Source organism: Phyllobates terribilis, unplaced genomic scaffold (genome assembly GCF_046119375.1).
Source record: "Phyllobates terribilis strain yellow unplaced genomic scaffold, ASM4611937v1 Scaffold_2__4_contigs__length_985480577, whole genome shotgun sequence".
Lineage (NCBI taxonomy): Eukaryota > Metazoa > Chordata > Amphibia > Anura > Dendrobatidae > Phyllobates > Phyllobates terribilis.
The window spans coordinates 313,429,107-313,456,134 of NW_027362762.1; the positions used below are offsets into that span (position 1 = coordinate 313,429,107).

The 27,028-nt window shown below is 39.8% G+C and overlaps 1 protein-coding gene across 4 annotated transcripts in view; it reads left to right on the forward strand.

The window, feature by feature from the left end:
* The window catches only part of MYO16 (myosin XVI), a 904,557-nt gene that overhangs the window by 300,511 nt on the left and 577,018 nt on the right, over positions 1-27,028 (forward strand). For all 4 annotated transcript variants that reach the window (XM_073664248.1, XM_073664251.1, XM_073664257.1 and 1 more), the window contains exons 5-9: positions 4,047-4,155; positions 7,115-7,239; positions 11,235-11,360; positions 12,926-13,001; positions 15,244-15,394. In XM_073664248.1, the coding sequence (XP_073520349.1) occupies positions 4,047-4,155; positions 7,115-7,239; positions 11,235-11,360; positions 12,926-13,001; positions 15,244-15,394 (587 nt within the window). The remainder of the gene's footprint in view (positions 1-4,046; positions 4,156-7,114; positions 7,240-11,234; positions 11,361-12,925; positions 13,002-15,243; positions 15,395-27,028) is intronic.

Sequence of the window (27,028 nt, forward strand, 5' to 3'; positions counted from 1 at the left end):
ACGTGGCGTGCACCACTTCATGGAATAGACTCCTCTTTTACACCATTAAGACTGGCATAGCGCGAGCATGTGCTATGCCAATCTTGATGAATCCTCCCCTATGTGTCAAATTTACCATACATTTAGACACATTTTTTTTCCTACTTTGACAGTTTTCCAAACTGTCTAAAGAAATACCAAACTTAGAAAGAGTCCAGCAATGCACAGATAATCCCATACAATTTAATGTTTATTCTGTCATGGTTAAAACAAGGAATAAAAAAATATATATTTCGGCAGGTTATGCCTTGTTAATGGCCAATAACTGTTTTTTCTGACACCTTGTTTTAACCCTGATGGAATAAACATTACATTTCATGGGATTATCTCTGCATTACTGGACTCTTTCTAAGTTTGGTATTGAAAAGTCTGTGGGTCCATGCAGAGGAGTGTGCAAGCTGTGAGCTGTCAACACACTAGCGATGAGCTGATTTTTGGCACATGTTCATGTTTAATGAAATACGGCACATTTATTAACAGCAGGTGTATTTTTTCCTTTAAAGCACAATAGAGGTGCACATGTACTGTACAGTAACCATGAGGTGAGGCAAAAAAAAGAAGTGTTGACACTAGTGTTGAGCGATACCTTCCGATATCGGGAAATATCGGATCGGATTGGATTGGACCGATACCCAAAAAATATCGGATATCGCCGATTCCGATACCGGAAACCAATGCAAGTCAATGGGACACAAATATCGGAATAAAAATAAACCCTTTCTTTCCATGTAGGTTAATTGTACATGAAGGAAAACAACTAAGAATAATGTAGAATGTATTACATGAAAAGCCGGCAATTCAGCAGCGGCATACACCGGTACCCGACAATTTAGAACAGAAAGAATAGAACATCACACATAGATTAGATAGATAGATAGAAACATGTCAGTCACCTATATAAGAAGTACAGTGACAGTGTTGCTTACTGTACTTGTCATTTAGTGTTAAAATAAAGGATTTATTAAAAAAAATAACAGTGTTTTCATGCACCGTCTCTTTAAAAAAGCCGACCGGCAATTCAGCAGCGGTACCCGACAATTTAGAATAGAAAGAATAGAGAATCACACATAGATTAGATAGATAGAAACATGTCAGTCACATTTATAAGAAGTACAGTGATAGTATTGATTACTGTACTTGTCATTTAGTGTTAAAATAAAGGATTTATTAAAAAAAAAATTGGCGTGGAGTTCCCCGTAATTTTAGTCTCTAGCGGAGGTTAAGCAGACGGCTGGGGCAGATGTTTGAAGCCTGGGAAGGGGGTAATACCAACGGAGCTTCCCAGGCTACTAATATCATCCCCCAGCTGAATACCTAGCCTTTACTAACTATTAAAATGGGAGACCCCAAAAAAATGACGTGGAGTCCCCCCTATTTTAATAGCTATCAAAGGCTAGGCAGACAGCTGGGGGCTGATATTAATAGCCCAGGAAGGGTGCCATGAATATTGGCCCCCTCCCAGGCTAGAAACACCAGCCATCAGTCGCCCCAGAAATGGTGCATCCATAGGATGCGCCAATTCTGGCACTTAGCCTCGCTCTTCCCACTGCCCTGTAGTGGTGGCAGTGGGGTAATAGGGTTGGGGTTGATGTCAGCTTATAATGCCAGCTGACATCAAGCTCAGGTTAGTAATGGAGAGGCATCTATAAGACACCCCCATTACTAATCCCATAGTCAAAGTTAAAAAAAAACACAAACACCCAGAATAAAGTCCTTTAATTGAAATAAAGACACAATTCTTTATTGTTCTAAATTAAACCATACTTACCGCCACGCCCATTCCAGCTGAAGCCAACGATCTCCTGCAATAAAAGTAAAATAATAAAGCAACATCATCCTTACCTTTCCATGGTTCTCACGACGGCTCCAGCTCTGCTACATTCACATGACAGGCCATGACAGCCATCCAGCTTGCCATACCGCAGAGACTGAGAAGCGCAGGCATGCTTGCGCTCCTCAGTGTCTGGCTGTGACGGCATCCAGATGAGCCGAGTGCATGTCCAATGAACTCAGCTCACCTCATGCACGTCACTGACAGTGTGGGAAAATTCTCCTGCGCTTGCAGTGAGCGTGAGAGAACTCTCACGCTGAAGCGCTGAGTGCAGGAGAATTTTCCCACGCTGTCAGTGACGTGCATGAGGTGAACAGAGTTCATTGGACATGACCTCGGCTCATCTTTATGCCGTCACAGCGAGACACTGAGGAGCGCAAGCATGCCTGCGCTTCTCAGTGTCTGCAGCATGGCAAGCTGGGTGGCAGCTTTCGGCTGCGATCCAGCCTGTCATGTGAATGTAGCAGAGCTGAAGCTGTCATGGGAACCATGGAAAGGTAAGGATGATGTTGGTTTATTATTTTACTTTTATTGCAGAAGACATTGGCTTCAGCTGGAATGGGCGTGATGGTAAGTATGGTTTAATTTAGAACATTAAAGAATTGTGTGTTTATTTCAATTAAAGGACTTTATTCTGGGTGTTTGTGTTTTTTTTTTTAACTTTGACTATGGGGTTAGTAATGGGGGTGTCTTATAGACACCTCTCCATTACTAACCTGGGCTTGATGTCAGCTGGCATTATAAGCTGACATCAACCCCAGCCCTATTACCCCGCTGCCACCGCTACAGGGCAGTGGGAAGAGCGAGGCTAAGTGCCAGAATTGGCGCATCCTATGGATGCGCCATTTCTGGGGCGGCTGACGGCTGGTGTTTCTAACCTGGGAGGGGGCCAATATTCATGGCACCCTTCCTGGGCTATTAATATCAGCCCCCAGCTGTCTGCCTAGCCTTTGCTAGCTATTAAAATAGGGGGGACCCCACGTAATTTTTTGGGGGGGTCCCCCATTTTAATAGCTAGTAAAGGCTAGGTATTCAGCTGGGGGATGATATTAGTAGCCTGGGAAGCTCCGTGGGTATTACCCCCTTCCCAGGCTTCAAACATCTGCCCCAGCCGTCTGCTTAACCTCCGCTACAGACTAAAATTACGGGGAACCCCACGCCAATTTTTTTTTAAATAAATCCTTTATTTTAACACTAAATGACAAGTACAGTAATCAACACTATCACTGTACTTATTATATATGTGACTGACATGTTTCTATCTATCTAATCTATGTGTAATGCTCTATTCTTTCTATTCTAAATTGTCGGGTACCGCTGCTGAATTGCCGACCGGCTTTTTTAAAGAGACGGTGCATGAAAACACTATTATTTTTTTTAATAAATCCTTTAACACTAAATGACAAGTACAGTAAGCAACACTGTCACTGTACTTCTAATATATGTGACTGATATGTTTCTATCTAATCTATATGTGATGCTCTATTTTTTCTGTTGTAAATTGTCGGATACCGGTGTATGCCGCTGCTGAATTGCCGGCCGGCTTTTTTAAAGAGAATGTGCATGAAAACACTATTATTTTTTTAATAAATCCTTTAACACTAAATGACAAGTACAGTAAGCTGAGCGCTGCCATCCAGCTTGTCATCCTTCAGAGACACTGTAGAGCGCAGGCATTATGGGAACTTCCGATTCCGGTATTCGATATTCTAAAAGTATCGGAACTCAGTATCGGAACTCCGATACCGCGAATATTGGTCGATACCCGATATTTCAGAATCGGAATGCTCAACACTAGTTGACACCAAATTGATCATGTTAAGTGGACATCTTGATTAATTTGATGCAACTAACACCATATTTGTGATCTTGTAAATTATTGCATTTTACAAAATGTTTGTACTTTAACTCAAGGGCGGACATATTATTGGTGCAACCTGTGCAGCTGCACAGGGGCCCAAGAGGTAAGGGGATCCATTTATACCTCCAAAGCAGGTGCAATTTTGCATTTTTAGGAGCTCTTGGACTGCAGAGGGCCCATATATTGTTCGTGCACAGGGACCCTTTTCTGTCTGTGTCCGCCAGTTCTTTAACTCAATTTAAAATTAAAAATATACTATGATATGAGCTTAATGCATTTTAACTAATGTTATGCTTTATTTTTTTTTCTCCTTAGTCGGGGGCAAATGTTCTTTTGCGGGATGTAAATGGAAATGTACCTGTTGACTATGCCAGTGAAGGAACCGAATCCAACTCAATTCTTTTAACTTATTTAGAAGAAAATGGTACGTATCAAAATGTATAAGGCTATTTTTGCATAAACTTGGCAAATTTTTATGTCCAGAAAAAATGGATCTGGGAAAGACTGGTACTAAATAGTCACACTGGCTCGTATTGTTCCATGCGCTGTTTGTATTTTCTTAGACAGCACACAGATGACAAAAACATTTGTGTTTTCTACTTTTTCCCTTCCTTTTGTTTCTTTGTCCTTTTGCCCTTCCTGGGGTCTATAAAACACTGCATCAAATGAATTACTTCTTTTATAAGTCTAGCAATGTAAAGTAATTGTAAAAAATAACCATTTATCTGTGGGACTTAATAGTAATTAATCCTTGTTCATTAATAGCGTCATTAAAATAGAAATTTGAACTTATTAATCCTTCCTCTGATGTATGCATTTTAATGCTTATTACATACATACATGCACAGTGGCCTTTAAGGTAATGATTATAGCTTGGTAATGAAATGGCAGAATAGCTAATTAAACGGTCATGATTGCACTAACCGGTTATGCAGTGGTGGCTTAGGCTCTCAATTTAATATGATACGTTGTTTCTTGCCTTGGAAAATATAACAGAAACTGTAACTTAATATTCAATTTATTATACAATCTTTATTATGTATTTACATAATGTCCTCTTGTGTACTTTTCAGTATTCTACATGATGTATTTCCATGAAATAGTTAAGTCATATAGTGTCAAAAACACATTTATATTCTAAAACAAACATTCTGTGCCTGCTTTCCTCCGAGGACTGTTAGAGGCCATTTTCCAGATATTCTTGATTCTCTACAGTTTGCACGCTCACAATCCTAAACCATGACTGCTCAAGAAGTCAAGGTCCTAGAGCCGGCAGAAAATGCCTCTGAAGAACAGTAGCAATTCATCAAATCTGACAGTAGCTTGAAGGCCTTTGTATATTCCAGACAACATAGAGATGAATTAGAAATGAAAATAAAAGTTTTCACTGTAAATAATTGAAAAAAAAAAAATAGACAAAGCCTTATTTATGGGGCCAGCTTATATACTATGTCAGATTTTAGGAGGGAAATTGGTTACTTGGCTAAATTATTAATATTTTATTTTGACCTTAAATGGGTTGTCCAGTACAGTTGCGTATTACACTGTTATTGCTGACTGCAGAATGAGTTACCAGGATCGGTAACATTATCCTTATTTTATCAGATGTGTTTGGAACATGATTTTGTGGCACTTACTATCATACAGGTATGCGAGGTTCTCCTCCGCCTCTTGTTACTGCAACTTTCCTCACAGACTGCGCAGCTCTCTTATCCATAAAATGGGCAATGGCTGCTGATGGAGGAGCATGTGACCAGACCTGTCCATCAGTCTCATCCAATAGAAAACCTCACATGATAAAACTGCTTTTCTATTGGAGGAGACTAATGGACAGGTCTGGTCACGTGCTCCTCCACCAGCAGTCATTTTATGGACAGGCGAGCTGGACAGGTTTTTGAGGAAAGCTGCACTAACAAGAACAGGAGAAGAATCTGTCATACCTATGAAATAGTAAGTTCAAAATCATGTCCCCAACACATCTGATAAAATAAAGATAACATGGCTAACCCTGGTAACTCATTCTGTAGCCAGAAATAGACAGTGTAATACAGCAGCTATAGGAGGCAAATGGTGCAACATTTTTAATATAATTTTTTAGCCCCAATTGCTTACATGTAAGGAATAAAAAATCCATTTAAGGCCAAAGGAAAATGTTAACTATTTGGCTGCCATTGTAAGAAAAATTTCACCCAGCCAATATTTTTATTAATAAAGTCTATTAGAACATGTGTATATGGGCAGTGGATCATAATGTCCTGTAGGTTCTAGGCCATCATCAGGGACAGTAAAGGTGGTATACGGTAAGTATACTTAGTTCTTCTGATACTTCACTATAAGTATACTCAGTTCTTGTGATACTTCTATATAAGTATACTCAGTTCTTCTGATACGTCACTATAAGTATATTTAGTTCTTCTGATACTTCAGTATAAATATACTCAGTTCTTCTGATACTTCTGTATAAGTATACTCAGTTCTTGTGATACTTCTGTATAAGTATACTCAGTTCTTCTGATACTTCACTATAAGTATATTTAGTTCTTCTGATACTTCAGTATAAATATACTCAATTCTTGTGATACTTCAGTATAAATATACTCAGTTCTTGTGACACTTCTGTATAAGTATACTCAGTTCTTCTGATACTTCAGTATAAGTATATTTAGTTCTTCTGATACTTCAGTATAAATATACTCAGTTCTTCTGATACTTCAGTATAAGTATGCTCAGTTCTTGTGATACTTCACTATAAGTATATTTAGTTCTTCTGATACGTCAGTATAAGTATACTTAGTTCTTCTGATACTTCAGTATAAATATACTCAGTTCTTCTGATACTTCAGTATAAATATACTCAGTTCTTCTAATACTTCAGTATAAGTATATTTAGTTCTTCTGATACTTCAGTATAAATATACTCAGTTCTTCTAATACTTCAGTATAAGTATATTTAGTTCTTCTGATACTTCAGTATAAATATACTCAGTTCTTCTGATACTTCAGTATAAGTATGCTCAGTTCTTGTGATACTTCTGTATAAATATACTCAGTTCTTGTGATATTTCTGTATAAATATACTCAGTTCTTCTAATACTTCAGTATAAGTATATTTAGTTCTTCTGATACTTCAGTATAAGTATACTTAGTTCTTCTGATACTTCAGTATAAGTATACTTAGTTCTTCTGATACTTCAGTATAAATATACTCAGTTCTTCTGATACTTCAGTAGAAATATACTCAGTTCTTGTGATACTTCACTATAAGTATATTTAGTTCTTCTGATACGTCAGTATAAGTATACTTAGTTCTTTTGACATTTATTAGATCTGGATTATGCCCATCCTTTTCTTTACCAATCATATGTTCTCGCTCCCCTGTGCAGGTGTTGACCTTGGCTCCCTACAACAGATAAGAACCCAGAGAGCAGCCGTGATGTTATCTGATGTAAAGCAGCTGCTAGCAGCCGGTGGAAGCGTTAATGAGAAAAATGACGATGGGGTTACGCTTGTGAGTGTTTCTATATGTAATTGGTATAAATGAAGATTGCATTCTGGAGCTTAATAATCATCAAATGGGTTCTCCCAGGCATGGTAATACATAATATGGTAAATGTCTGAAATAATTCAGCTCCCACTCATTACTTTGCTGTAAGGTTGTCACTAGAAGAAGAAATGACCTGTGTGATTTCTCTGAGCTGTGAGATACCATGTAATATTTTCTCTTCTACATGTACTACAGAGCTGCTTTTCAGTGGAGAGCTAAGGGCAGCTGTTATTGGTATTTTAACTAACTACCATGTGGAGGATAAGCATCTGTTCTTTCTGTGCAAAAAGACTGTGGATGAAATAAAGAGGAAAGAAATGTACTATATATAACGTGCAATATTGACATTTCTCTCACAATTGCTGTCTGCAATGGTCACACGCAACATTACATTCTTCATATATATTGGTGGCTTGCAAATTTTACCCTGACTATTGTGCGTTGTCAGCTAAATAGGATCCTTACTGCCATGTTGGAGCATGTTTGTCATCGCTGCTTGGTCCCTGAGGAATCATAGCAATTAATAGTGAGGAAACATGTAGTGTCAGTTTTCTAGATACTTTGGGTAGTGACTGAAGACGGAGTTCCATCTGCCTTTAGATTCTTATCTATCGGGACTTCTATCTCCTCTTCTAGCTGATACTTGTAGAATAATGTCCCCCTTCCTGTAATAATGTCCCCCATCCTGGGCCCCATTATGTAATAATGTCCTCCATACTGTAATAATTTCCCTTATCTTGTAATAATATCCCACATCCTGACCCCTTTATTATCATCTTACTAATATCCCCCATTCTGGTCTTTTTCTATAGTTATGTCCCCCATCCTATATTAAAGTTCTTTGTCTTTGATCCCATCTTAGAATAATGTTCCCCATCCTTTAATAACATCCCTCATCCTGGCCTCTTTATTTACTAATGTCCCCCTTCTAGTCCCCTCCTGTAGTAATCTGCCCCATCTTGATATGATGTTCCCCCTCTTGGTGCTGTCCTCAAACACATTTAAACTGCTGCTGTGTGCGAGCAGTGCCCTCTTCCTCCTCCATAGCTGGCTAAGGAAGACAGGCGGCGCATGGCAGTGATAAGATGCAGCACCCGCAAAGGGCACACCGACATCTGCTGCCTACCTCTCAAATGCCGGTGGCCACTACTAATGCTATTGTGGGGCAGGGAGCTGGTGGATCTCTATGGCGCAATACACATTCAGTTGAAAACGAGGCTTGCATCGGCGTGCCCCTCTCTTGCATGGGCTCAGTCACGGTCACACCCTAAGCGACTGCAATTGTTAGGCCCCTCCTGGCAGTGACTTAAATTGCATTTACACTGAAAGATTATCGTGAAACAACCATTCATAAACAGGCTGCCGCTGACCTTATGAACGAGCAAAATGTTCGTTCAACAGGTGAAATGATCTTTTGTGCATTCAAGAGGTCATCACTCTCGGCGGTGCATCATCCTGTGTAAACAGGACTCTCACTGCCAAGAACCTTGGTAGCCTATGCGCACTGAGCGATCTATTACTGATCATTCAGTCAGCATCGTTTACCATGGTTTGCCTGTGTAAGCAGGACATTAAATGTCTGCTGATTGGCCCATGTTGATGAACCCTTACTTTTCTCTCAATCTTCAGAACGCATGCAAACAAGTGTGTATGTGAATGGGGGAGGAGGACTAGAGAGATAGTGGCAGCTGCTTGTTTGGCCAACGGCTGTTTGATGCTTATTCCCACCACAGAGGCTGTTTTTATGTTTGAGTCACTATCTTACATTTGTATAATTATATACTAATTAATAGAGAAGTTATTGCTATTTTTTAATAGACTGTAGTGATATTTTTTTCATATTCTTACTCAAATAAACTGTAAATTATTTCAGAAATGTGGTAATTAAGAAAACTGCATCTAATAATTATAATAATAATAATTTTTATATATCACCAACATATTCCACAATACTTACAATAATCAGAAAACACAATATTGCATTTTGCGTTTAATGCATTCAAGTTCAACCTCTTTTATCGCTAATTTTATTGAAGTATATGTTGTGTTACAGATGTTCAGTTTATAGATTTAAATTGTATTTTGGCAGATAAGCTAAAGAGAAAATATGACCCGAATGTTATATCATATGAATAAAATACAGTATATTGCTATACAGTTGGCATGTGTCCATACTTTCAGGCATTCTGGCATTTATACATACTTACAGCTGTTACAGGACAACTTTAGCTGAATATTTTCCACCAAGCATGCCTTAGGTTCTGTGCATTCCATGGCTACTTCCTCCCACACGTCAATAGTTATAGTGTTAGTTATAAGGTAGTTTATAAACACTAGAGTTGAGTGAAAAATTATGTAGGACTCTGGTCCAGTGGCCATGTGTTTATGTCAGTAGTCCATGGCCGCCAGACAAGAGCACTACTGACCTCGTACTGCCTGTTGCATCTCCAGTGACTTTTTTGATTAATAGGTCCCTATGGAGTCATGTGTGCATCATACTACAAAGTAATGATAGCGCAGGGCCGACTAATCTGAAAAGATGCTAGGAACTGCACAGGTTTGCAATGCTCTGGTTTGATAGCCAAGGGCTACTGACCTTGCTGCTGGATCAGGATCATGCAAATCTTTTTGTTCAACTCTAATAAACACTAAAATTTTACACCTCACTTGCTATTTTTTTATCTCATGCGCAGTTTTTTTATGTAAACGGGGCTGGTAGGGACATAGGTATGGAATGTGCTCTAGGTACGGGGTACCAAGGGTGCACCACCAGAATATTTTAACTTCACCTGGGTACTGAAATAAAAGGCCAAGTCAGTAAACTGAAACTTTGCCCAAAGGGAAAAAGATCATGGCTATTAGAGATGAGCAGATCAATTTGGAAAGGATCAACCTCAAGTCGAGTTTACGAAATTTATGGTTTCACACAAATTTAAACATTTTAAAATTCAATTTGCAGTTCGCAAAAAAAATAAACTTGCCCAGCATCTTTTTCCACACTGCTGAAGCATCAGAATCATTGTCGAATTTGAATTTCAAAAGATCTGCTCATTACTAATAGCTATGAGTGGTAGTGTTATATGTTACGGATCCGGGTGGTGGAACCTCTGTGCTGTGATACAAGGAGGGACCAGAGGGGCGTAACTAAGTGCCTACCCGGACCGACCCTGGCAACACGGCGTCTTAGTCAACTCTGTGAACCAAGGAGGGACCGGGAAGGTGAACCAGGTGCCACTCTGGGACTGACCTTGTGTGAGAGCAGGTGACTCCCACGGGACTGATGGCCGAGGCTGACAGGCACAGCAGATGAGCACGGCTGGTAGACAGGCAGGTGAGGTGGGTAGACAGGCACGGCCGATAGGCAGGCTGGTGGGCATGGCAGATAGACAGGCAGGCGGGCACGGCTGATATGCAGGCAGGCGGGCACGGATGATAGACAGGCTGGTGGATACTGGAACCTGAGGACTGAAGAGAGTGTTAGCACACAAACAACAATCTTGCACAGGCACCTCCATTTTGGAGGAGGTGCCTAACATAGGGGAAATCCCCCGGCCATTGGCCCGGGACTCTTTACGACAGCGCGCGGTCCCTTAAAGAAGGATGGAGCGCATGTGCGCGTGCCCTAAGCGCAGTGCCTGGGGAACTGCGCGTGGTGCGCGCACCCTGGGTGCCCTCAGGAGGGGAGCCGGAGGACGACGGACAGGGACCGCGGCGGTGAGGGGATTGGCGTCTCTGCCCGGCAGGAGGCAGAGACGCCGATGCTACATTATATATGGGTTGTCCAATCAAGTTAGAAGATCCAGGTAAAAGTGTAAAGTGAAGCTTCAGGTTTGCTTGATAAAATGATAAATGTATCTCTTAGAGTTGAGATTGGCACTATTACAGCTATTCCATAGGCAGGGTATTATTTCCTTTTTTTATGATGAGTTTATAATTTGTGTAACATGTTTTATCCACAGCTTCACATCTCCTCAGCCTGCGGCTTTAAGGAAGTGACTAGTCAGTTACTAGAGCACAATGCAGACCCAGATGTTATAGATAACCTGTACTGGACTCCACTTCATTTAGCTGCAAAATATGGACAGGTAACATGAAAATGAATCCTAACTGGAATTCTGCCATACAATTGTATGGCGAATTCTAAAATATAGCGTTTTTTTTTCTATTTATTGCCATTATGAGTGAAAGCGAAGTTGAAAACTATATCAATCTAAAGGCTCTGTAGTAACACTTTGAATATCTTCTCTCAGTAAAACCACATAGTTATGTCCATATAGTAGTATCCAGACAGCATCTTATTATCTCCATCATCTTATATATTTTCACCAAGTACATTCGTGTAATAATTGGTCTCTCTCCTCTCATAATACAAAGTAGTCCAGAGTATATTGTCACTTTATGAAAAAGAGTGTAACATTTTGAACAGACCTCTCTTCTGGTGATTTTAAGAATCCATCCCTTTGTCGTAGATGTCATAATTTGGAGATAGAAGAACGAATGACATTAGGCCTATAACCCAAAAAGTATATACTCATAATACTGTATATACCCATTGGTGACTGAAATTCTTGAAAAAAGTGGTAACAAGCCTACACATTTGTACCTACCGTTGTATTTGTTTTGCCTATTGATAGCTCTATCTCTGGACATTGAAATGTAATTAAATTTCGCAATAAAAATGGCAAATAGACAATAGTTAATGATGTGAACATAATATAAAGTTCGTTTTTTTTCCGTTCATTTGTAGTATTGCTTAGAACAAGGCCTGAAAGTCAAAGGGTCCGATTCATCATTTGCATTTTCTTCAGTCACTTTTTTTTGTCTTGTGGAATTTGTTGACGTTTTTTTGTCAAGTTCTTCAAAACTGTGCATGTTTCATAAATTTTTCACAAAATGAAACATGCTCTAATTTTTTCTTTAAAGGGGACAACTACTAGGACAACCCCTTCTCGATCAAAATGCTTGCCCCCGTATAAAATAAAAAGACATATTAGTAATCAATAGGAAGTGAGCAGTCAGCCACAGCTCGAACTTCCTCTTGATTACGTATTCACCCCAAGGCGGGGCCAGCGACGCCAGCGCTGATTGGGCGCAGGGCTCATGTGGCAAAACAACCACACGTGAGCCCCGGAAACTTGAGTACCGACACCGTTGTAACAGCGCAGACAAGGGAGGTTAGTATAGGTGCTTCTATTTTCATGGGAGAAAATATTTAGATCTAGAAGGGGTTCCCCTAGTAGTGAACAACCCCTTTAATCAATTTTGCATTTTTTTTTGCAGCAAACTGTTAAATGCTCTGCCAAAATGTAGCAAAATTTGTGTAAAAAAATTCAGACGTACATCAAATCACTCCAGTGGGACAAAAAGGTACATTTTCGCAAAAAAAATGCGACTTTTTAAAAAGTTGCAGTTGATGAACCAGTCAAAAACCCAAATCGAGCCCACAATGAAAATATGATAAACAGGCAAACACATGAAAAATAGTTTTTAAAAAATGCGCAAATTAAAAGAAGAATAAAGAGCAAATGAAAAAAAGGTGACAAACACCAAAAAACAAAAAAAAGGAACAAATGCAATAATGAATCGGGCCCAAAGTGTTTGAATGGATCTTTCAAGACACTGAATAATGCCATTTTATGTATTTATTCAGACAAATATTGTGAAAATCCTGCTAGTTCATCAAGCGAATCCAAACATTATCAACTGTAATGGAGATAAGCCTTCAGGTTTGTGTTATGGAAGATGATTTCCACTTTTTAAAATATTGTGACAGCTACTAAGTGCAGCTTATCTATTTTTTCTTCTTTTCTAGAAGTTCAGACTCTTCTATCTTTACCTCATTTACTTATTCTGATTTTTTGGATAACATAATCAATAATTTTATATTTTTTCTTGTTTGAATATTCAAATATTTTTTGCTTTTTTATAACACATAGGGTCTAATTTTTATATTACTTTGATAGTCTCTTTTTTATTTTTCTGTTGATATCTGTGGGAAAATAAAGAAAATATGTGTCTGTTTTTCACATTTTTTATTTAAAAAAAAGGTTGGCCACATTGACCAGCATTTCGGTTCATAAAATGGCTGCTGATGGGGGAATATGTGATCAGATCTGTCCATCAGTCTCCTTCAATTGTAAAACACCTCAAGTGAGAAAGCTGCCTTTCTATTGAAAGAGGACGATGGTCAGATGTCTCTCCATTATATGGACAGAAGTGCTGATCAGTTTGTGAGGAAAGCTGCACTAACAATAGAAAGTGACCAACCTCTTTGATATCCACAAAGTAACACTGAAATACATTTTAAAATTTGTTCCCCTTTCCCCTTTTCTGTAACAATTATGTTTATATATCGGACACATTTGTTTTCGACATGGGAAGGGCTAGTAATAGTGATTTGGATTAGCAGCAGCTTTTTATTTATTTATCTTTCAATTATTTCAAATTTTGTGCCCCCCTTTAAGGTCATAAAAGTTCTTTTGGGCGCGTTTCAACATTTAAATACTTTTTCTTTTTACCTGATTTCCCCTGTAAGTGGGGCTGCTATATTAGCCCCAGTTACAGGAGAAATTTAGCCTCCTTACTGTATAGCAAAGCTGACTGGGTCTTCTGCTCCTGCTCAGTCCCTAGATCCAGTGAATACTTTACCGCTGGGTCTGGAGGAGCAAGTTATGTTAGGACTTCCTTGTCCAGTATATACATAGCTTGATTAGACGGTAATAATAAATTCCTGTCTTCTCTATGATGAATTTGGCTGCGTCTGACAATCGATATCCTGTGCCTGCTGCTGCAGGATCTTGTGCAGATTCACTACTATGCACTGACGTTTTAGAAGGTCACTACAGAGTACAAAGTGGACCACCTAGACGTTTATTGTATATGGGCAGTTCAGAAGTAGATAATGGCTTTTTTTTTCATATGCTTTAGACCTGTTAAACCAATCACAATGATAGGTAGTGGAGTTAAACACATACTGCAATATACCTGAGAAGTTGTTGTCAAAATTATAATTGCTGTAAAAACAAACATAGATTTTGTTTGTAAATGAGACCACAAGTGCCTCACGGTAGGTCCAAAGCGAGGCCAGTGTTCTGGCTTGCATCAGCTAACCAGCTCCATGTCTCCCTCTTTGCTGTTGATTGATTCCTTCACCATAGGAGATTTCAGTGCTGAGCAGGCAGTCAACAGCCAGGGATAAACACTAATGTGGTTTTGCTGCTTGGGACCACATGGGGAGCACTTGTGCACTTATTTGAGTACTTGACAAAAGTTTGTTATCGCAGTTATTATTACTCTTTCAACAAGAATCATTCCCAGCTCTGTGGTTGGTTTGATAAGCCAAAGGTATCAGGAAGACGCCCTTTTAAATTAGCTTTACTCTCTAAGAGAACCTTTCACTTTTACGAAAGAAAATAAAGAAAATATTTTACTGCTATGTTTCATTATATAATGCTTTGTAGTTAGGATTATTGAAGGGGTACTCTCAAGTTTGCAAGTTATCCCCTATCCATGGAATAGGGTATAACTTCCCGATCGCTGTGGGTATGACCGCTGGGACCATCACCAATCCCAAGGACCTCTAGGGAACTCCACATGAATGGAGCAGTGGTTGATAATTTTTATGGGAGTGCTGAAGACCAGTCGAGTGCAGCGCTTGACTGTCTCCAGCGGTCCCATTAAGAATGAAAGGAGTGCAGTGTGTATAATCGACCACCACTCCATTTATACCCACCCCTTACGGCTAAGGGATAACTTCAAAACATGAGAATACCTTCTTAAGGAGAGAGTATAACAGCTGCCTATTGTGATTTAGTTGCACCTTTAACAGTAATCTAAGAATATATTTGTTTGTGGCAAGGGTGATGAAGAGAAAGTTGCACCACTACCCTAACACAAAAGCCAAAGCAGTTTTGCTTGTATGATATACATGTGCTTATAACTTTATGTATGTTTAATATCTTTTCACAGACATAGCTGCAACTGAATTCATACAGGACATGCTGCTAAAAGCTGAAGATCTCTCAGAAGAAAAAAATAAAAATCCCTCCTTTTTTCCAGTGTTTCAGGATGATCAGTACGAAGAGATCTTACATGATCTTCCTCTGGCTGCCAATAAGCTGTAAGTTGTGGTAGTGACAAAGACTATAGTAAATGTGGCATTCTAGTGAAATATTTAAAGGGAATCTGTCACCAGGTTTTTGCTACCTAATCTGAGAGAACCATAATATAGGAGCAGAGACCATTGTTACAGTGATGGGTCACTTACTGGGCTGTGTTTTGCTGTTTCAATACAATCAGTGTTTTATCAACAGGAGACTATCACTACAAAACAACTGGCCTTGTGCCTCCTACGCCTCCACCACTGATTAGCAGCGCTCTGTCACTATTCAATGTACACAGAAGGCCGTGTTGTGTGCGGGGTTATACAAAGCTCACAAACTGAATACCTGTAAAACTGCAGCAAAAAAAAACCTGTGACAATATCAACTGCTGCACCAAGTAAACTAAGTGATACATAGCTGGAATCAGGGTTTCTGTGCCTACCTCATGCTGTTGTCGGATGACATTGCAAAAACCTGCTGACAGATTCCGCTTAAGCCAAGGTTTTGTGGTGTAATGGAACAAATTAACTGCATATGGGATGAATGATACAATAAGAAGGAATACTTTTCCAAATACTAAGCATGCAGTGTTTCTGCTATGATATGAGACTGTGTAGTAGCTAGTGTTATACGAAAATAGGGTTAGAAAAAAGACTGTGAAAAACTACTCCTTAGTACCAATGATGGGACTTGTTTATAGGTACCCTTGACAAGTGCTTCATAATAAGTAAAACATAAAATACTTATTTGTAAAAGTTTTAGAAAGTAAAGAAGAATACCTCTCCAACTAATCATGAAGTGATTCTGCTATGATATGATGTTGTGTCGCTGCTAGTGATGAGCGAGCATGCTCGTTTCTCGAGATTTCTGAGCATGCTTGGGTGTTTTCCGAGTATCTTCAGCGTGCTCCGGTGTTATGTTTGAGTCACTCCGTGCACATGATTTACAACTGTTTGACAGCTTTAATACATGTGAGGAATGCCTGTTTCTTAGGCATTCCTCGCATGTATTAAAATTGTCAAACAGTCGCAAATCATGCACACTGAGTGACTCAAACATAACACCCGAGCACCCTGAAGATACTCTGAAAACACCTGAGCATGCTCGCCAAAAGGGTTAACAGAACATGCTTGCTCATCACTAGTCACTGCCAGTGGCATACGTTTTGCTGATTGGGGTTGGTCTCAGCGGTCAAACCCCCACATACTAATAGGTCATCATATCACCTATCCTATGTAAAGGTGATAACTTGTTTTTAACTGACAAAAACTTTAAAATTAATTTTCCATTTGGTTATACAGAGATTTAACTCTTGTCCCTTGTTATTACTGTTATGATCTGCAACATGAACTAAGGAAAGATAGGGGAAAGCTGTCCCTACAGTAAGACTAAGCTGAATCCCTACGATGTAGCGGGCTGCCTGTTCCCGCCTTAGTCCTCGGCTAGTCTGAACGAAGACCTGTAGCATAAAGGGAGGTGTCCCTAAAAGAACTAAGGACTGGGACAAAAAATGGAACACCTAAACAGAGAAGTAGTTGCAGAACACAAAAAGACAAACTGACAAAAAGGTACTAGAAGTCCCAGAAGGACCTAGCAAACTAACAGAGAAAGGCACAGAAGCACCTGGCTAGAGAAACAGTCAAACACTGAAGTCCAGCACAGTCTAAAGGGCGGAACCAGAATATAAAGGCAGATGGTCATGTGATCGCAAAACACAAAATGGAAAAAACAAACAGGAGGGTTCTAACAATTGCAATAAGAATAAGACATATCTGAAAAACAGCCATGAAAATACAGCATACATGTTTTGGAATGTTATTAATTGTTCTCAGATCAATGAAAATCAGTATACTAGTGTCAAATTTGCTGTGTATTCAAGACAACATAAAAGATTTCTGAACCATGATGAAAGTGCTATTGCATAATGGGAAAGGTCCACTGCATGAAAGAGTTCACAAACTTTTGCATTTCATTATTTTATGCTTTATTTTAGGCATAACCATTTATAAGACCATGCCAAGTTCAATACCGTGACCTGTGCAAGATACATTAAAGGGTTATTCTCAAGTTGAGTCTTGAGCAACACACAGCTCTCCAGTCTCTTAACCTCCTTGCTGCTGGTAGTAGGAACTCCACTTTGAGTGGCAGTTCCCATTCAGCAGCTTTTTCCTACTGCTGTGCTTATGTTACACATTAATAATCTATTAGTGTTTTCTCTGAAATCTACACTGTTATCACTATATTTGCCATTGTACAAGTGCAGGGCTCATGTGAGTAGTGATTAGAAGAACTGCTCTGGAAAATGCCAATGCAGTGGGCTTGTGATTTTGAATGACTAATGACCACAGCTCAGTCAGGAGCTGAGAGGGAGGAAGAGTTGAGCAGCTAAGTGCTGTATAGAAATCAATGGGCTGGAGAAAGCTGACTGTATAAAGTACTGTGCAGGTGTGGAAAAAATGCTGCAAAGTAAGAATGCCTTCAAAAATAGCAGTGCTGATAGTTTATTTTTTATCAATTAACAAAATGCAAAGTGAATGAACAAAAGAGAAATCTACATCAAATCATTATTTGGTGTGATGATCCTTTACTTTAACCCTAGAACGCATACCTGGGGCCTCGCAGGCCCGCCCTGTTGTTTTCTATTTTCTGCAAGATTACTTTAGTTAGAATTTTGAAACTCTAGGTATTCCTCAGGTATTTAGTTGTTTGTCATTTCCAGTTGTTCATTTATTTTTATGTTACAGGCATTTTCGGTATAACAACTCTTTTTTGAAAACACCCATTTTTATGGTCATGCGTTCTAGGGTTAATAGCATCAATTCATCTAGGTAGACTTGCACACAGTTTTTGAAAGAGCTCAACAGGGAGGTTGTTCCAAACATCTTGGAGAACCAACCACAGATCTTCTGTCAATGTAGGCGCATACCAATTCTTCTGTCTCTTTATGTAATCCCAAACAGTCTTCATGATGTTAAGATCATGGATCTGTAATTACCATATAATCCTTTCCAGAATTCTTTGTTGTTCTTTGCTCTGAAGATCATTTTTAATTATATTATCTGTATGTTTGTAGTCATTGTCCTACTGCAGAAAATTTCAGCCAATCAGATGCTTCCCTGATGCTATTTCATGACGGATAAGTTTCTACGTGTATTTCATAGCATTGAGGACATCATTAAGCCTGACCAAATCTCCAACTACATTTGCTGAAATGTAGCCCCAAACTTGCCTCCAGAATGTTTCACTGTTGCATGTAGACATTCATTATTGTACCGCTCTTCATTCCTTTAGTGGACAAACAGCTTTCTGTTGTCGCCAAACATTTAAAATTTTGACTCATTAGTCCAGAGCACCTGCTGTCATATTTCTCCAACCCAGTCCCTGTGTTTTCATGTCTAGTTGAGTTGCTTGGCCTTGTTTCCATGTCAAAGGTATGTCTTTTTGGCCACAGTTCTTACATGATGACCACTTCTGGACAGACTTCTCTGAACAGTAGATGGATATAGCTGGGTTCCACTGTTTGCTGACAGTTCTGAGCTGATGGCACAGCTAGACATCTTCTGATTTTAATAGAGAGTAAGAATGATGTGTTTTTCATCTGCTGTATCAAGTTTCCTTGGTCGACCACTACGTTTCTAATACTTAATATTGACCATTTCTTTGTGCTTCTTCAAAAGAGCTTGAACAGCACATCTTGAAACTCCAGTCTGCTTTGAAATCTTTGCCTTGCACAGTATAACTACCATGTGACTTGTTGTTGTGCCCAGTCTTGCTATGGTGTATCTAACAAATTAAAATCTGCACTCTGTAACGCTATAGTATGCAAACATGGAATATATGAAATTGGAATTGTTGGTCTAGAAAAAAAGTAAAAATGAAGATACTTTAAATAAATTGGTCAATTCAACAGCCATCTACAAATTGACCTTCTTTGCTCGGAACCTAACCTAATATGAAACCTCTCCTTGGCTGATAGCCTACATTTATATGGGTAGGTAGGATCGAGTTGTGATTAAAACCGCCGTAGGCTGATGGGTGAAGTGCTTGGTCAGAAAGTCTATGTATACAAATTTCAAAGACTGACTGTCACTGTCAAACAGAAAAACAGGTGTGAACTGGTGCAAGCTAAGAGAGTCGCTCCCATATGTATCTAACAAATTAAAACTGGAAGTGGCTCTCTTAGCTTGCACTTGTTCACACCTGTTTTTTTGTTAGGAAGTGATGGTCAGTCTTTGATATTACTATGGTGCATGACCTTTGACATGAAACTGTCTTCCACAATGTCAACTTTGTAGCAAAGTTTGGCTGTTCCTCATCTTCTACACATCTGTTTCTGTTAATAACTCTGTTTCAACCTATATATGAAATTATGATTATGACGATTATCAACTATTTGGTATAATTTGTTCATGCACCTGAATATAATGTTACAAAATTCTTGACTTTATACAAGTGTATTTAAAAGAAAAGAAATGATGCTTTAATACTGTTTTGAAGGCTAAAGGTGGCCACACCAAATATTGATTTGATTTAGATTTCTCTTTTTCTATTCACTTTGCATTATACTAACTGATAAAATAAACTATTAACTCTTCTATTTTTCAAAAAATTCTTACTTCGCAGCATTTTTTCCACATCTGACTAAAACTTTTGCACAGTACTTTATGTAAATATAAACAATGCATATATAGCAAAATGTAGTTGTGAGGGGAACATCGGCGGAAGCAAAGTTATACAAGTACAGCATAAAAATAGATGTCATTTCTGGGAAAGACTTTACTATAATTATTATTTTTTTGTTTCTGTATAAAAGCAAAGCAATGTTAGGACTGTGAAGACCTCTTGTTCTAACACTTACCATTAAGAGGAAAGCACGGTTTTCTTGTGTCATAATAATGATTAAATTGTCCAAACTCTGATGCGCCCTTATATGACAAGAGTGGCCTCTTTTCTAAAAATGATTAGTATCTCTGCTGCCTTTCTTTGCATAGGCCATGTCATTTACATGCTTTGTGTCTGGACTTTAATAGCCAGTGTTGAAAAACATCCAGATGCTGATTTCTGGCACATTGCATTAAATAGTTAAATGTAAAATGTAAAATTCTTCAACATGCTTAAGCTTGAGACACTCCAGGAGCAGAGATGCTGCTGAATATCACGCCTCATTGACTACAGAAGCTGGGCACACTAATGCCTGTGTGGCAGAGCCTGTGTTAGATTTCGTTTCTAGATTTAGCTTTACTTGAGAACAACTATGTGCTACATTCATAGCTGCATACATTGGTGAGCATTGTTCAAATATTGTCTGACACTGACAAATGAGGATGATGCTTATCAAAGGCAAAGGACTGATTTTCCTTTTACATTGGAGATCTCTAATTTACATGTTCTATTTGAACAGATTATGTGCTGTATAAAATCTGGAATTGTTGCCTGCAGGCAATACTATTTATCTGCATTGTATGGGAGGAAGTGGGTCCATTTCTGTGCAAGCATATTAAAATTATTATACTCATTCACACAGCCGTATTACACCACCGTATTAATCGGACGAGTGATGTCCGATTTTTCTAGACAAAGCCCAGACCTTAATCCAGTTGAGAAACTTTGTCAGACTTGAAGATTGCTGTTCACCCGAGTAAACCATCTAACCTGAAGGGGTTGGAGCAGCTTTACCTTGAGGAAAGGGCACAAATCCCACTTGCAAGATGTGGAAAGCTCATAGAGACTTATCCAAAGTGACTTTCATCTGTAGTTGCTGCAAAAGGAGGCTCTACAAAGTACTGACTTTAGGGGGTGAATAGTTATTCACACTGAAGTTTTCAGTTATTTTGTCCTATTTGTTGTTTGCTTCACAATTAAAAGAAAGCACAAAAAATGCCAAGAGGGATGAATGCTTTTGCAAGCCACTGTAGCTTTAATACACTAACCAAAAAAATCTGCAGTCCCATACTGTCCCTTAAAAATTCTGCAGTCCCATACTGTCCCTTGTTTCTCTCAGATACATACAGTTGTGCTCAAAAGTTTACATACCCCGGCAGAATTTTTCCTTTCTTGGCCTTGTTTCAGAGAATATGAATGATAACAAAAAAACTTTTTCTCCACTCATGGTTATTGGTTGGGTGAAGCCATTTATTGTCAAACTACAGTGTTTTCTCTTTTTAAATCTTAATGACAACCAAAAACATCTAAATGACCCTGATCAAAAGTTCACATACCCTGGTGATTTTGGCCTGATAACATGCACAGAATTTGACACAAATGGGTTTGAATGGCTACTAAAGGTAACATCCTCACCTGTGAACTGTTTGCTTGTAATCAGTGTGTGTGCATAAAAGCTGAGTGATTTTCTGGGATCCATACAGACTCTTGCATCTTTCATCCATCCACTGACGTTTCTGGATTGTGAGTCATGGGGAAAGCAAAAGAATTGTCAACGGATCTACGGGAAAAGGTGGTTGAACTGTATAACACAGGAAAGGGATACAAAAAGATATCCAAGGAATTGATAATGCCAGTCAGCAGTGTTCAAACTGTGAATAACAAATGGAAAATCAGGGGCTCTGTAAAAAACAAACCACAGTCAGGTAGACCAAAAAGGATTTCGGACACAACTGCCAGTAAAATTGTTCGGGATGCAAAGCAAAACCCACAAATAACATAAGCTGAAATTCAGGACTCTCTGAAAACTAGCGGTGTGGCTGTTTCAAGATGCACAATAAGGAGGCACTTGAAGAAAAATGTGCTGCATGGTTGAGTCGCCAGAAGAAAGCCATTACTGCGCAAATGCCACAAAGTATCTCACCTACAATACACCAAACAGAACAGAGACAAGCCTCAAAACTTCTGGAACAAGGTAATTTGGAGTGATGAGACCAAAATTGAACTTTTTGGCCACAACCGTAAATGTTACTGTAGTATAGGCGTCTCTGCACCCTGACAAGCAGAGACACTGTCCCTCTTACAGCCGCGCTCCCCGCCCAGCGTCCCCCGGCGGTCCTGCTGCCGGCACGCGCAGCTTCCCGGGCACTGTGCTTAGGGCGTGCGCGCTCCCTCCCTCTTAAAGGGGCCGTGCGTGCCGTCCTAAGGAGTCCCCGGCCAATGGCCGGAGGACCTCTCATATAAAATGCACCTCCTCCAAAGTGGAGGTGCCCGTGCAAGGTTGTAGCTTTGTGTGCTAAACTCTGCTTCAGCCCTCAGGTCCCACTGCTAGCCTGACTACCAGTCCAGTCCGCCAGCCTGACTACCAGTCCAGTCCGCCAGCCTGACTACCAGTCCAGTCCGCCAGCCTGACTGCCAGTCCAGTCCGCCAGCCTGACTACCTGTTCAGTCCGCCAGCCTGTCTACCTGTCTTCGTCAGCCAAGTACACTCTCCAGCCCGACGGTCTGCCTTCAGTCCAAACCCGCCAGTCTGTCTATGGGCCAGGCTTGCCTGCCTACTCTGAGAATGTACCAGTTGCCAGCCTTCCTGGAGGCTCCTGCCAGTTACCTGTGGTGTCTGCCTGTCTGTCTACCCGGATCACCCGTCAGTCTGCCTGCTGTGCTCATCTGCTGGACCAGTCAGTCCCTGCCTTCTGACCCGTGGGAGTCACCTGCTCTCATACAAGGACAGGCCCCGAGTAGCACCTGGTCCCTCTGCTCGGTCCTTCCCTGGTTCACGGAGTCAATTGAGCCGCCGTGCGACCTTGGTCAGTCTGAGTTGATACCTAGTTAAGCCCCTCTGGTCCCTCCTTGCACCGCAGCACAGAGGTTCCACCACCCGCATCCGTAACTGTTACATTTAGAGAGAGGTTAACAAGGCCTATTATGAAAGGAACTCCATTCCTACAGTAAAGCATGGAGGTGGATCGCTGATGTTTTGGGGATGTGCGAGCTACAAAGGCACAGGAAACTTGGTAAAAGTTGAAGACAAGATGAATGCAGCATGTTATCAGCAAATACTGGAGGCAAATTTGCACTCATCAGCCCAGAAGCTGTGCATAAGATGTACTTGGATGTTCCAACATGACAACGATCCAAAACACAAGACCAAGTCGACCTGTTATTGACTACAGCAGAACAAAGTGAAGGTTCTGGAGTGGCCATCTCAGTCTCCTGACCTCAATATCATTGAGCCACTCTGGGGAGATCTCAAGCACACAGTTCATGCTAGACAGCCCAGGAATTTACAGGAACTGGAGGCTTTTTGCCAAGACAAATGGGCAGCTTTACCATCTGAGAAATTAAAGAACCTCATCCACAACTATCACAAAAGACTTCAAGCTGTCATTGATGTTAGAGGGGGCAATACATGGTATTAAGAACTGGGGTATGTGAACTTTTGATCAGGGTCATTTGGATGTTTTTGGTTGTCATTAAGACTTAAAAAGAGAAAACACAGTAGTTTGACAATAAATGGCTTCGCCCAACCAATAACCCTGAGTGGAGAAAAAGTTTTTTGTTATCATTCATATTCTCTGAAACAAGGCCAAGAACGGAAAAAATTCTGCTGGGGTATGTAAACTTTTGAGCACAACTGTATAGAATTCAGCAGAAAAATATGTGCCATGTTTTGTCAAGTGCCATACTATTAAAGGGGTTATCCCACATACAAAATTTATGTCCTATCAACAGAATCTGTAATAAGTAGAGATGGGAGATTAGATGGGTTAGTGTAACATCATAATTACGGCGTGATGCACACATGACGTCATGCCAGCCTGGCCAATGAAAAGAGGAGCCGCTGATGCCGCTGGGAAGAGGGGATTTGCAGGGCTCCTGTCCAACAGTCACAGAATTCTGGCCTGGCTGATGAATCGGAGTCCTGCAAATCGATTCACCCCATCTCCAGTAATACAGTAAATATATTATTGTTAGGAGTCCAACCACTCTACTTGGACCTGTGAATAAAGTGGAAGTGCACATGTGCAGCCAGTGCTCCATTCACTTCAATGAGTCTATATGATTGGTAATGTGCCACCATAGACAGTGAGAAGTCGTGGTCATGTGTGACATGCAGAAGTAGTGCTGTTGCTTCCAAAGCATCCAGCAACTGTTAAAAATAAAACAAGCACAGGAGACAGGAAGTGTTGTGCTTCAGAAGCATCCAGCAACTAGAGGGGTTAACACAGTCACAGGAGACAGGGGGGTGTTTTAGCAGAGCCCCAGGGGGATTGTAGGAACTTGTTATTGTAGTCTGGCTGAAGCTGAAGAGAAAGGTGGTGTGTTACCTGTATCTGACAGAAGGCAGCTGAACAGGATTCAGATCAGGAGAGAAATGAAACACAGGTCAGATAAACTCCCTGAACTAACAGTTCAGAGTATTATCGGGCAGGAAGATAAGAACTGGAAGGAATTGTGTCACAGGGATCATCTCCCTCATCAAACCCTCCCCCATCCATCTCCATGCAGGATAAAGAATGCTGTGTACTATTGTGTCCTTGTGAAGGAAAAGCCTGTGGTTGTGTATGCATAGAAGTATGCTGCTAAGAGATCTAATCTATGCTGAATTATGCTACTGAAGAGACTGTAATACTGTGCCTTGTGAAGAAACTACTGTATTGTTACTAGAGCTGGTTGCTCAAGAAACTCAGACTGTACTGTAATGAAGATTGTTGCTGTAATATCCCTGAATTGCACTGGCCATGCTTCAGGTTAAATTCCACTGTTAAACCATCAAAAAAGACTCTTGCCAGATGTGTCTGATCAGCAATTGAATCTATCGTGTGCCTGAGAGAAGCTGCAGCCTATGGTTGCCCTGAATCACCGTTCCCCCAGGATTCCAAAGAATTCATGAAACCTGTCTCGCTCTATCTGAACCTAGCGGCGTGCGTGTAACACATGCATGGTCACTACTGATCCATTATATTCATACTAGGGGAGATATAGGAACCCCATTTTCAAGATTGCTGGAGGTTCAAGCAGTTAAGTCTTGGCCAATCATACATTAATCAACTATCCTGTGGACAGGTGATACATAATGTTAGTTGGTTGATGTATTTGATAATTTAATCGGCACAACATATGGATTGAAAAGCCGATGACAATAGGTGAAATTCACTGTGAGCTATCACTACATTAACTGTAATGAGCTTATTTTAACAGAACAGATAGCACACTATGCTTCATTATTCAGGACATTAAAAAGAGATTCAACAACACAGATGCAAAAGCTAGTAATAAAGTCAGTATTTTGTTAAAATTCTGTGGGGATCTATTGAGGGATACAATCCTTTGTTTTATATTGCCTTTTTATATTATAAAAAAGCTACAAGAATTGTAAAATGTGATTTTGTTTTAGTTAGATAAGAAATGTTGATAACGACACAAAGATATTCTGTGGTCTTTATACAACTAATTTCATTTTATGGAAAAAAAATAGAGAAAATACTTACGATTCATCTACTGAGAATTAATATTCAAGTGGGAGAAATAAATTGCCTGAAAATGTAATGAGCACTTAACCTTTAGTATAAGAGTAAACGGTGGCACTGGAGGTGGCACGTGCGCCCCATAATTATTTATCATTTGGTCAGTTAAGACATATTAATGGATTTTTTATGTTCCTGGTTCAAAAGCTCTTTCAGAATTAAAATCTAAATGGAGGTGATGGCATTTTCAAGTCAGTACAAAGGAAATTTCTTACAATTTTTCAATCCAATATTTAATCTTTATCTGTAAATGTAAGAAAAAAAGGAAAACACATTTATGCAATCATCATTCTACACAACACCTGCTCTCACTACATATTTGTCATAAAGGAACTGTATTTCGGTGCCTCCTTTCTAACAGGGGCATTGTTATTGTTTCAAAAGTTTAGGGGTTCATACCCCAAGGAAAATGTCTCTCCATATGCACCCACGTTTCACTGATAGAAATTTAAAAACATGTATAGCTCTCATTTGACACTGTTACTGCTACACCAGGGCTAAATACTCCTAAATCACATTATAAGAAATCACACCCTACAAAGAGCAATATTACCAAAATTACCACTGTACAAAGCAGAAAAAGTACCATTACACTGTCATTACCATTACAGTAATTTTAAAATATTACCATACCTCTATAGAACAAAACACAATTGTCCGGTGATTTTCTTGCCGATCTTGATGAGGGGGCATGTAGGAGTCAGACACTCCTGATTCATGAAGACTTGCACACCCCTTAATGAATAAGGAGTGTCTGACAAGCAGTGTGAGTCTTTGTGTGCAACCCCAGAAATATTACTCAAGTGTCTGCCTAGAACGCCAAATCTCGTCATTAATTAGATGAGCTGCAGTATCACACCCCTGCTGTGCTGTTGTCCTGCCCCTGCTCCACTCATTTTAGCAGAGCTGGTAGAAACTGAATTGAAAACGTAAATGTCGCTAAATTTTTTGTGAAACCATGAGATGCACCAAAAATTTGCAACTTTTCTAAGATCCAAGGGGTAATGTTTCTTCTTGTGGAGAAAGACATGTGCAGCCTGGTATGCCAATGTGAGAAGACTTATAAGCCGTGCAATGTTCCTCTGGGAACTTGAATATGCAAATTGCCTTTTCAGAGAGAAAGAGAACTCTAGTGTAATCTATTGGAAGTAGGTGACACTGGAGACCAATATTGTGCAAAGACCAATATTACCAATAATACAACTATATCCTTATTGCTACATAGTGAATGAAATGCAAAAC